This window comes from Nerophis ophidion, linkage group LG28 (assembly GCF_033978795.1).
Source record: "Nerophis ophidion isolate RoL-2023_Sa linkage group LG28, RoL_Noph_v1.0, whole genome shotgun sequence".
Lineage (NCBI taxonomy): Eukaryota > Metazoa > Chordata > Actinopteri > Syngnathiformes > Syngnathidae > Nerophis > Nerophis ophidion.
Window position 1 is genome coordinate 9,657,339 of NC_084638.1, and position 12,657 is coordinate 9,669,995.

General features: G+C 42.9%; 1 protein-coding gene across 3 annotated transcripts in view; it reads right to left on the reverse strand.

The window, feature by feature from the left end:
* Positions 1-9,069: 9,069 nt before the first annotated feature.
* Positions 9,070-12,657, reverse strand: part of rem2 (RAS (RAD and GEM)-like GTP binding 2) — a 143,084-nt gene continuing 139,496 nt past the window's right edge. For all 3 annotated transcript variants that reach the window (XM_061891402.1, XM_061891403.1, XM_061891404.1), the window contains one exon: positions 9,070-12,235. In XM_061891402.1, the coding sequence (XP_061747386.1) occupies positions 11,913-12,235 (323 nt within the window). In that variant the 3' untranslated portion in view covers positions 9,070-11,912. The remainder of the gene's footprint in view (positions 12,236-12,657) is intronic.

The window sequence follows — 12,657 nt, forward strand, 5'->3', positions numbered from 1 at the left end:
ACGCGGGAAACGAGTAGCGAGGGCAGAATAATGACTTTATTGACGGTGCTGCGTGAAAGCGGATGTGTTCACTTTGTAAATAGGTAAACGCCGTGCCAAAGGAACTTTCCAAGGTAAGATCCACATTTTGATGTCCGTCCCGAGACCTTGGGCTCTTGAAACTGCGGCCCTCTTGATTATGTCGTTGAACAGCCCTGCTTTAGAGGTAGGGGGAGGAGCTGAAAGTAAAGCCGCTGCGCCTCCACATGGAGAGGAGCCAGATGAGGTGGTTCAAGCAATTGGTCAGGATGCCACCCGAACGCCTCCATTAGCCGGTAGACCGGTAGGAGGCCACGGGGAAGACCCAGGACATGTTGGGAAGACTATCTCTCCTGGCTGGCCTGGGAACGCCTCGGGATCCCCCCGGGAGGAGCTGGACGAAATGGCTGGGGAGACGGAAGTCTGGGCTTCCCTGCGTAGGCTGCTGCCCCCGCGACCCGACCTCATTGGTGAAATGATAAGTGTAAACAGTAAATGGCAGTCACACATAATAAATATGTGTCAACTGCAGTATGATGGCAGTCACACATAAGAGATACGTGTCGACTGCAGTATGATGGCAGTCACACATAAGAGATATGTGTAGACTGCAATATGATGGCAGTCACACATAAGAGATACGTGTGGACTGCAATATGATGGCAGTCACACATAAGAGATATGTGTAGACTACAGTATGATGGCTGTCACACGTAAGAGATATGTGTAGACTGCAGTATGATGGCGGTCACACATAAGAGATACGTGTAGACTTCAATATGATGGCAGTCACACATAAGAGATACGTGTAGACTGCAATATGATGGCAGTCACACAAGAGATATGTGTAGACTACAGTATGATGGCGGTCACACATAAGAAATATGTGTACACTTCAATATGATGGCAGTCACATAAGAGATACGTGTAGACTACAATATGACGGCAGTCACACAGAAGAGATATGTGTAGACTGCAATATGATGGCAGTCACACATAAGAGATACGTGTATACTGCAATATGATGACAGTCACACATAAGAGATACGTGTATACTGCAATATGATGGCCGTCACACAGAACAGATACGTGTAGACTGCAATATGATGGCAGTCACACATAAGAGATATGTGTAGACTGCAATATGATGGCCGTCACACATAAGAGATACGTGTATACTGCAATATGATGGCCGTCACACATAAGAGATACATGTAGACTGCAGTATGATGGCAGTCACACATAAGAGATACATGTAGACTGCAATATGATGGCAGTCACACATAAGAAATATGTGTAGACTACAGTATGATGGCCACCACACTTAAGATATATGTGTAGACTGCACTATAATGGCAGTCACACATGAGAGATGTGTGTAGACCACAGTATGATGGCAGTCACAAGTAAGAGATACGTATAGAGTGCAATATGATGGCAGTCATACATAAGTGATACGTGTATACTGCAATATGATGGCAGTCACACATAAGTGATACGTGTAGACTGCAATATGATGGCAGTCACACATAAGAGATATGTATAGACTGCAATATGATGGCAGTCACACATTAAGAGATACGTGTAGACTGCAGTAAGATGGCAGTCACACATAAGAGATACGTGTAAACTGCAGTAAAATGGCAGTCACACATAAGATATACGTATAGACTGCGATATGATGGCAGTCACACACAAGATATACGTATAGACTGCAATATGATGGCAGTCACACACAAGAGATACATGTAGACTGCAATTTGATGGCAGTCACACATAAGAGATACGTATAGACTGCAATATGATGGCAGTCACACATTATGAGATACATGTAGACTGCAGTAAGATGGCAGTCACACATAAGAGATACGTGTAAACTGCAGTAAAATGGCAGTCACACATTAAGAGATACGTGTAGACTGCAATATGATGTAGTCACACATAAGATATACGTGTAGACTGCAATATGATGGCAGTCACACAGAGGTACGTGTAGACTGCAGTAATATGGCAGTCTCACATAAGAGATACGTGTAGACTGCAATATGATGGCAGTCACACAGAAGTGATACGTGTAGACTGCAGTATGATGGCAGTCACACATAAGAGATATGTGTAGACTGCAATATGATGGCAGTCACACAAGATATATGTATAGACTGCAATATGATGGCAGTCACACATAAGAGATACGTGTAGACTGCAATATAACATTTATGAGTTTGAACATCAAATATCTTGTCTTTGTAGTGCATTCAACTGAATCTGGGTTGAAAAGGATTTGCAGAGCATTGTATACCTTTTATATTTACATCTAACACAATTTCCCAACTCATATGGAAACGGGGTTTGTATCTAGTTGTATGAAAATAGAGCGGCTCATCAGCAGTGTGCCTTAGGGTTAGAAGGCTAGGGTATGAAATTAGCTGACTGGTCGTAGCTCGTCCTCGTTGCTTAGGTCGTTTTAGCTACTTCTCGGTGACAAATGGCAGGATGCGATGACCTTTTTGAGCGACACTTGAGTCCTTGCTCCTTGAACACAAATCACTTCAATTGACTTCCATTGAGTCATTAAGACCCGACCCCCCCAATATCTGGCCTCAACCTTTTCCCGTGTGCGTGCCCAATTTGCACCACAGCGGCGGCGGCTACACCGCACCTACGCCCACACATGGAGGAAACCTCTCATTAGCCTTGCGCAAAGCGTGCTGAAAATACTTTGAAATCACTCCAAAAAAAAAAAAGCATTCGCCGTTTTGTCTTCTTGAAGACCCGTCTCCCTTTCGCAGCGGAGAAATTACAGTGCCGGCCCCCAGAATGAGTCAGCGAGAGGGAGGATCGCTGTCACAATGCCAGAGTGATTGGGTGTCAGTAAGTGATGGTGTTGTTCCAGACGCCAAATCCAACCTTTTTGTTGGATTATTTATTTCATTTCAGCCCATCTCCTTCTTTTGTCCTCAGGACTATTCGGTACTGACCTACTAATTGCAAAAGTTAAACAAAGGACTTAATATGTAGGACAGATGAGATACCAAAGGACTCTGGGACTCGTCGTCTCCAAGACGACAGTCTCCAAGCAACCATTACTCTTCAAAGCATTTCTCCGTCTCCCTCTCTTGCTTTTTTCCAACCCTCTTGTTTCTTTGCCAGTTGTCGTTCCTCTCAAGAGTCCTCTCATACATCCCCTTCAGGTAGTTCCTCTACCGGCGTCAAAACCATATCGGTTTCTCGCGATCGGTCGCGTGGAACTACAATCTCCCCCGACAAATAAAACTCAGCTTCTTCGATGCGACTCTGGAATCTGTTTTCCCATATGGCAGTTAATGGTGGACCCTCAAGCCGACCCTGCAGAAGTCTCTAGACGGGTGCTACGCCAGAATGTTACGTGTAGTGCTCAACATCAGCAAGAGTACACATGTTACCGAACGAGAATTTGTATGCCGGAAGAAACAGGGTGAGCGACAAAATAGGCACCAGGAGAATGAGACTAGCAGGACACTGCCAAAGACACCACGAGCTTCCAGCCAGCACGTGGGCACCGGTCACGAGGACGTCGCACTGTAACATACCGTATTTCCTTGAATTGCCGCCGGGTATATAGCCTGCCTAAAATTACTATCGGGTCAAACTCGTTTGGCAAAATAATTAGCGCATGCTTAGCATTACCGCCAGCTCAGGATTAACGCCGGGTCAAACTCGTTTCGCCAAATAATTGGCATATGCCTAGAATTTCCGCCGGGTCAAACTCGTTTCGCCAAATTAGCATATGCCTAGAATATCCGCCGGGTCAAACTCGTCACGTCATGAGTGACCCTCCCCCTGTCGTCATTTTCAAAATGGAGGAGGCTGATTTCGATCATTTGAAATCGCATAAAGCGAAGAAGATTAGGAGCTATTCAGTAGGATTTAAGGACCAAGCTATTGAATATGCTAAAAAGAACAGTAAGCAGCTATGTTTTTTTAACATACCGTAGCTGCGTGTGTCAAATATGAGTCATTAAATGACTCCCGCCTCCTGGTGGTAGAGGGCGCTAGTGATCCTTCTTGCGACAACTCGGCTGCAGAAGAAGTGACAACAAGCAGCGATCGTTTATTTTTTCCTCTTGCTTGCACTTTAACATGGAGGATTACATATCTAAAATAAAACAGTTTTCTAAACTGGACTTTCAATCGAAGCGGGAGGTAATAAAGAAAGCTCTCCGTCGATACAGAGACTTTTAAAACAGAAGAAAGATAAGGAAGACTTCAATAAACAAGTTATCGATGCTTTTGATCAGAAGGAGCTGCGCATGGACTTGATTTAAAAGTAAAGGTACGACCATAATAATGTTTGTTTTTTTTATTAAATGTGCTTTTTATAATGGTATCCTTACATCACACTCAAATTTATAAGCACAGGTCTAAATTTACCCCATGCCTTTGTTAAACGCCGGAGTGAGAAGAGGTTTTAAATTAATTAGCGCCCCGACGGAAATTCAAGGAAATACGGTATGTGAACTTACTCAAGAATGATGCGGGAGCACAAAGCACCAACGAGCTGGCCAGATGTATGGAGAACCGGGATGACTGGAGATAACGACGTCTGAGGATGACCTCGGGAGAGAGAGTCCCGGCTGACGGCGCTTTTGTGTTCGAGACCAGCCGTAGACCCTTGCTCGGCGGCGTTACGGAAATAAGTCTCTTTGTTTTTTGGGATTTGGGAGGAGTTTCCTTCACCAAGTTGATTCAAGAGTCAAATGCCAGTCGTTTTTAGAATGCTGTTCTAGCGCTGCCGTGGTACCGTTGACTCTGTCTCCTCCCGAACCCCCGATTGACCCGAATATTGCATCTTCATTGTAATTCTCCCTGACGTTGACCGAAAGTAGACAGTTGCTAATAGGATTTTCTGTACTACGTACTTAGATTAAGCCTCTATTTATGCTGGCTATGGATTCTCATGGGGTCAAAGGAAGTTCGCCAGCTGGGGAAAAATATTAACTGCAGTTCAGGGTAGAATAATTCTTCATTCACTCACGTGACCTTAGCAAGATGCTTAATTCTTAATTGGAGATTTTGGAGAACTGGATGCTTCCTGTTTTTGGTTTGGAGAATCTTTGCTGAATAGGACACGACCCCATAAAACACCTTTGTGATCAAATAACAGACCTTTCGAGCCAGTCGCTCCTCTGATTTCCCACGGATCAGAATAGACTAGTTTTTATTGCCATTGTTTGAGAACGGGTTCACGAACTAGGAACATAGAAAACATAGAAGACAGAATAGGTAATAAGATGAGCTGTAAGTGAGCTATCAGGTCTTGTTCTTGTTCATGTGTCTGATGGCCGAGAGGAAAAAACTGTTCAGGTGGCGGGAGGTGTGGGTCTGGATGGACCGTAGTCTCCTGCCTGAGGGGAGAATAGTTTGTGTCCAGGGTGTGAAGAGTCAGCTGTGAACCGACCCACACGCCTCCAGGTCCTGGGGGGCTGGGAGCTTTCAGCCAATCACCTTCTCAGCAGCAGGTACCATGCTCTGCAGTCGATGCTTATCCTGGACTGTGGCGCCGGGGATCATTGGTCTCTTCCACCTCCCCAGTATTGAGGCTTTTTCATCTCATTTTTTGAATGGGATGTAGCCCCCAACCGTTTATCTCCCAAAGTTTCGACCCCATGGTGTTATGATCCGTTGCCCTGGATCAAGTTCTGTTGATTTTTGGACTCCCTCAGTTCCTGTTTTTGTGCACCCCTGGGTTTGTTTTCTGTTTCCGTGGGTGCCTTTTGTTTCCACCTGTCCCTGACTTGTGGAATCAGAGCACTATTTATTCCAGCCTTTTCCGGTCAGTCAGGCTGGCTTCCTAATTTGCTACCCGCAACAGTTGACGACTTTTGATTCCTGTTTGTGTATGCTAGCTCCCACGCTAGCCTCCTTAATGGGACCCAATGCCTCCTTAGAGTGCCAAGCAGGGAGGCAATGGGTCCCATTTTTTTATAGTCTTTGGTATGACTCGTTTGAACTCCCAACCTACCCATCTCAGGGCGGACACTCTAATCACTAGGCCACTGAGTAGGTATGTTAGGCCCTGATGCCACACCCCTGGAATCATCCCCGTTTGCATTTTGATCAAGGGAGAACACACTAATCCATTATCAGTCAAAATGTATTTACAGTTGTCCTCATAAGTTAACATACCCTGGGAGAATTCATGATTTTTTAGCCATTCTTCAGAGAATATGAATGATAAAAAGGGAAAAATGGGCTGCATGGTCGAGTGGCCAAAAAGTTTAAATTTTGGTCTCATCACTCCCAAATTACTTTGTTCCAGAAGTTTTGAGGCCTGTCTCTGTGCTTTTTGGCGTAATGTAAGCGGGATACTTTGTGACATTTGCGCCGAAATTGCTTTCTTCTGGCGACTTGACAATGCAGCCCATTTTTCTTCAAGAGCCTCCTTATTGTGCATCTTGAGACAGCCACACCACGATTTTTCAGAGAGTCCTGTATTTCAGCTGAAGTTTTTTATGGATGTTTCTTTGTATCTCGAACAATTTTCCCGGCTACTGTGGCTAAAATCTTTGCTGGTCTACCTGAATCCCTCATTTTCCACTTCTTAATCAGCGTTTGAACACAGGCTGATTGGCATTCTCAATTCCTTGTATATCTTTTCGTACCCCTTTCTTGTTTTATCCAGTTGAATGACCTTTTCTCGCAGATCCTTTGACAATTCTTTTACCTTCCCCATGACTCGGAATCCAGCACTGGATGAAAGATGCAATGGTCTGTCAGAAGCCCAGAAACTCACTGACCTTTTATACACAAACATTAATTACAAACAAACAGGTTACAGGTGAGGATTGGCACCTGGATTAGCCATTCAAACCTGTTTGTGTCAACTTTTGTGCATGTTATCAGAGCAAAGTCACTGGGGTATGTACCCTTTTAATCAGGGTCATTTGGGTACTTTCTTTTGTCATTTTGATTTAATAAGAGTAAATACAGTTGTGTGCCAATAAATAGCTTCAAGCAACCATTAAGCATGAGTGGAAGGAAGGTTTTTGTGTTATCATTCATATTCTCTGAAGAATGGCCAAGAAATCATAAACTCTCCCAGGGTATGTCAACTTAGGAGCACAACTGTGTATAAGCCCTTTGTCACAAACTCTCGACGACGTTCCCCAGATCTAAACCCACATCCGGGCGAGGAAGAACTCAAAAGAAAAAAAAGGAACCCTGACAAGGGACCACAATGGCTGTCGAGTGGGTATAATTACGGAACTGTTCATTAATAGACCATCAGGAAGTCAACAGATAGACAAGGGGGGGATCTTCTCCAGGTAGTGATGTGCGATACCGATGGTTTTCTCTGACATGACTGGTATCGGCGATACTGGTCCGATACAAATGTTTGTGCAAATATACCTAATATGTCTGCAAAAATGTAAAAAGTTGCGTATCTCAAATACAATCTTATAAAGAATAAAAGCCGGTCTGGAAAGTAAGTTGAGGTAAGGGCTCGGATAACAACGTAGCCAAACTGACAAAAATACACAAAAATGGTGTTTCAAGCCATACTTAAGAATTTAAAGGAAAAGGAACTACTATTAGAACGAGATAATACAGGAGTAGTCGTCAGAAAAAGGGTGGAAATAGGGTTTTAGAAAACCAGGAATTCTGGAAAATCCTGGAATTTACGTAAGACAAGAACTCGGCATAATAAGTAGTGAAAAATGACTCGGTAATTACTCAGGTAATGGATTGAATTGGATACATTGAATTATGTTTCTTAACTAAGCTGTCAACAAAATTATCCACTTTAGTCATAATTTGTGCGCTTAAGGTACTTAGCTATGACTTTAGCTGCAGACTTCTTCTGTTTGTTTGACATTGTCATTACTGCCATAAGTGGTGGAAAAGCGTATTACACCCAAGTATTGATACAACCTGTATGGACCACAGCGGAGAGACATTTTGCGGAGGCCCTCAAGGGGTCCTATGGTTAAGAAACTGCCAAAATAAAAGCACAAAATGCCAAAGAAAACTTTCTCAACTAAGCTGTAAATAAAATTAGCCACTTTAGTCCTAATTTGTGCGCTTAACACGCTTCTCTATGACTTAAGCTCCAGACTTCTTCTGTAGGGTTGATTGTCATTACTGCCACAAGTGGTGGAAAAGTGTATTACACCTAAGTATCGATACAGACCTATGGTTAAGGAACACTGATGTAAGCAACTGCCAAAATAAAAGCACAACCCTCATCATTGGGATGTCAAACAAAACTTTCCCAACTAATAAATAAAAATAGATTGGACTTGTAAAAGTACTTTACATTGAGCAAACAACCTCAAAGTGCTACAGTTTATTTAAAAAATTAAAATAATAATAAATAAATAAAAACTAGAACAGCCTAAAAGCTCCAACTAGCACACATATATAAAACAAAGGCTTTTTTAAAAAGAAGGGTTTTTGAGCCTTTTTTAAAAAACAGCTACAGTCTGTGGTGCCCTCAGGTGGTCAGGGAGAGCGTTCCCTGGACTGGGAGCGGCCGAGCGGAAAGCCCGGTCTCCCATGGTTCGGAGTTTTGTCCTCGGAGGTTAGCCTGTCCGGAGTAGAGGTGTCGTGAGGAGGATTTGGGGGTGAGTGGTTCTTTGAGGTAAAGGTGGTCATTTCCATGGAGGCACTGGTGAGTTGGTAGGGAGACTTTGTATTCAATCCTGAGTGGAACAGGAAGCCAGTGAAGGGATTTGAGAACCGGTGTGATGTGGTCGTATTTCCGCACTCTCATCAGGATCCTTGCAGCACTATTTTGTACGTACTAAAGCTTCTGGAAGTTCTTGCTGTGGATCCCGACAACAAGTGAGTTGCAGTAGTCTAAGCTGTCTATAAAGTTAGCCACTTTAGTCATAATTTGTCCGCTTACCATACTTCTGTATGACTTTAGCTCCAGACTTCTTCTGTTTGTTTGACATTGTCATTACTGCCACAAGTGGTGGAAAAGTGTATTTCACCAGAGTATCGATGCGTACCCGTGGTTGGGGAACACTGATGTAAGAAACTGCCAAAATAAAAGCACAAGAAGCGTCGTTGGGATGTCAAACGAAACTTTATTCACGGTGGAAAGATGCGTGGGTGCTTCGCAGATTGTGACAAACGAGCGGGCGTGCACTTGGGATACTGTACCCAGAACGTTCTGGTCGGGATCACCCGTAAAAGAACCCATTCCCCGCAACGTGAGTGGAAAGGGAAACACGGAAATATCAAACATCCACAGGTAGTTTAGGTCTGTTCTTCTTTTGCCACGTCGGTTCAAGAGTTCCGTAAGGCGTCCTTACACCCTTTGTTCCTCTTCACTTTCCTGCCGTAAAGGGTTCTCGTCGCTGATTGGCTATCCGGCAATCAGCGAGCATATGGCTTGGACGGTCCACAGATGTCCACCGACAAAAGGACTAGAAACACACAGAGGGGGGTTATGGTGTCAAATAAAGGGTCTTTTGCCATTGTGCGTAGCCTATTTGCCACTAAGGTACTTGAGTAATCTACAAGGTCCGTTGTCTACCGAGCATGCTATAAAAGAGGGTCTACAAAGTCCACGTAATCAGTGCGCGCTACTCCAGTGTCTATTTGTGACTCCCGTCCACTCCCACTCTCCTCCAGTCGGTGTCTTTAACGATGCGAGTCCTGCTCGTTTTTTTTCCCGGCGCCTCCTGATATGTTGGCAAAATGATTCCCGATAGAGCCTGGGATCAGACAAAGTGGGGACCGGAGATTTTAGTTTTTTTGGATGTACGGTCGTGGTCAAAAGTGGACATAGACTTGTAAAGAACATCATGTCATGCTGATTTTAGTTTCCGATCATTTCTACAACCCTTATTTTTTTTGTGATAGAGTGGTTGGAGCACATACTTGTTGGTGATCAGACAAAGTGGGGACCGTGGATTTTTGTTTTTTTGGTTGTACGGTCGTGGTCAAAAGTGTACATAGACTTGTAAAGAACATTATGTCATGGCTGACTTGAGTTTCCGATCATTTCTACAACTCTTATTTTTTTGTGATGTAGCGATTGGAGCACATACTTGTTGGTGATCAGACAAAGTGGAGACCGGGGATTTTTCTTTTTTTGGTTCTACGGTCGTGGTCAAAAGTGTACATAGACTTGTAAAGAACATCATGTCATGGCTGACTTGAGTTTCCAATCATTTCTACAACTCTTTTTTTTTTTTTGTGATGTAGCGATTGGAGCACATACTTGTTGGTGATCAGACAAAGTGGGGACCGGAGATTTTTGTTTTTTTGGATATACGGTCGTGGTCAAAAGTGGACATAGACTTGTAAAGAAAATCAAGTCATGGCTGACTTCAGTTTCCGATCATTTCTACAACTCTTATTTTTTTTTGTGATGTAGCGATTGGAGCACGTACTTGTTGGTGATCAGACAAAGTGGGGACCGGGGATTTTTGTTTTTTTTGGTTGTAGGGTCGTTGTCAAAAGTGTACATAGACTTGTAAAGAACATCATGTCATGGCTGACTTGAGTTTCCGATCATTTCTACAACTCTTATTTTTTTGTGATGGAGTGATTGATTAAAATACAAAAATGTGATTAATCTGATTTAAAAAAAAAAAAGTTTGTTTGACAGCGCTGTTTTATTTGTCATTTAATGTTTTACACTACAAACTATTAGGTTACGGGTTCATGTAAAGATGTCGAAAAATGATGCGCCACATCTTGTAAATTTGTAGTCTAAAACACGGTTATGAAAATACCAAATTAGGCCTGTCAAATTTAATGAGTTAACTCATGCGATTAATCACAAAAAATTCTCACATAAATATTAAAAATCTAAAAAGTGTTCCTGTCTGACAATCAGATAGTAAAATTGCATTTGTGTCCAAATATTAAGTTGATTAAATGATGCAAACCTGGCTTAGTGTTACTTAGTTAATTAATCATGATTAATCTACATTTAAAAGTGTGATTATTCAGATTTTTGTTTTCATTTGACAGCACCAGTTTTTTTTTTTTTAACTCAATTCTTCATTCTTAATAAATACAAAATATTTGTTGCAATTAAATGTGACTAATCAAAATGGGTTTTAAAATTTTATTGTTTTTAATTGAAGATATATTTTTATATGATTTAACTTATGTGATGAATCAATATTAAAACAATGTTCCTGTATGAAATTCTTACAATAAACATTACATTTGTGTCAAAATATAGGTGTTTTTATTTTTAAAGTAAATTGCATTTAATGTTGATTACTAAAAATGCAAAAGTGTGATTAATCTGATTAAATTTTTTTTAATTGTCATTTAATGTTTTACACCACAAACTATTTATTAAATTTCGGGTTCGTGTAAATATGTCAGCAAATTTTGTGAAATTTTATGAAATTACAAAATTAGGGCTGTCAAATTTAACAAGTTAACTCATGCGATTAATCACAAAAAATTCTCACATAAATGTATTAAAAATTTAAAAATTTTTCCTGTCTGAAATTCTGACAGTAAAACTGCATTTGTGTCCAAATATTGCGTTGATTAAATTATGCAAACCTGGCTTAGTGTTACTTAATTAATCATGATTAATCTACATTTAAAAGTGTGATTATTCAGATTTTTGTTTTCATTTGACAGCACCGAAGTTGGTATGGTATGACCGTTGCAAGGTTTCGGATTTGGGTTTGTGTTGGAGCTGAGTTGATCCATCCCTAATATGATGCACATCGCAATAAACCACCATTAGGCACCAGTAAGTGTAAGGCTGGATTAAGGGGGTCGGGGTGGGTGGGGTGGGGGGAGCATAGGTCTATGCAAGCCTGTGCATGAACACAATCCTCCATCGGACAGTCCACACCTCCGGCATACCTTTTCAATCGTGTTTGTGTGTGTGTGTGTGTGTGTGTGTGTGTGGTGTGTGTAAAACGTCACAGTGCGCTGAGGTCGTGGCAGGAGCGCGACTTCTGCCGGAAGATCTTGCTGCCCCGGTGGCGGCTCATCTCCCGGTAGCGTCCCCGGTCGCGCTCGCGGCCGTACGAGCGCGGCACCAGCCCCGCCAAGAAGCGCTTGGCCCGGCTGGTCAGGCTCTCCCTGCGGCCCGAGCCGGGCTCGCCCTCGGCCCAGTCGGGGCCCGCGCAGTCGCCCCTGGCGGTCCGGACGGCCGCCTCCAGCAGCTCGTTGGTGCCGTGCTCCAGGGAGGCGGAGAGCTCCAGGTAGTGGCAGTCGTACATCATGGCGCTGGACTGGGCCTCTGGTGCACGGGAGAGGAGGAGTGTCAGTCACACGGCAGGTGGAGGTGATTACAAAGCAGTTCACTGGTAACCTTCCCACCTAAAATTGCTCTGGGTGTATTGGGATCTTTCAGATGCTAATTGGCTTTACTTGGCACAAAATTACGGAATCAACCAATCTGGACTAAAACCTCAAACTGGAAGTGGGGTGATGACAAAAGGGAAACTCTCAACGCCCCCGACGCGTCATCAAAAACATTTCAGAAAGATCCGAGCGTGTGGAAGAAAGTTAGTACCGTTCCCGCCGCAAAGGGGGTGATTTTATTATAAAACTGACCAAAAATGCTAACATTAGCGTATATGTATGTGTATATGTATATGTGTGTGTGTGTGTGTGGTCGAGGTTTCTGTGGTTTATCTATTATATAGTGCTCAATAGTGT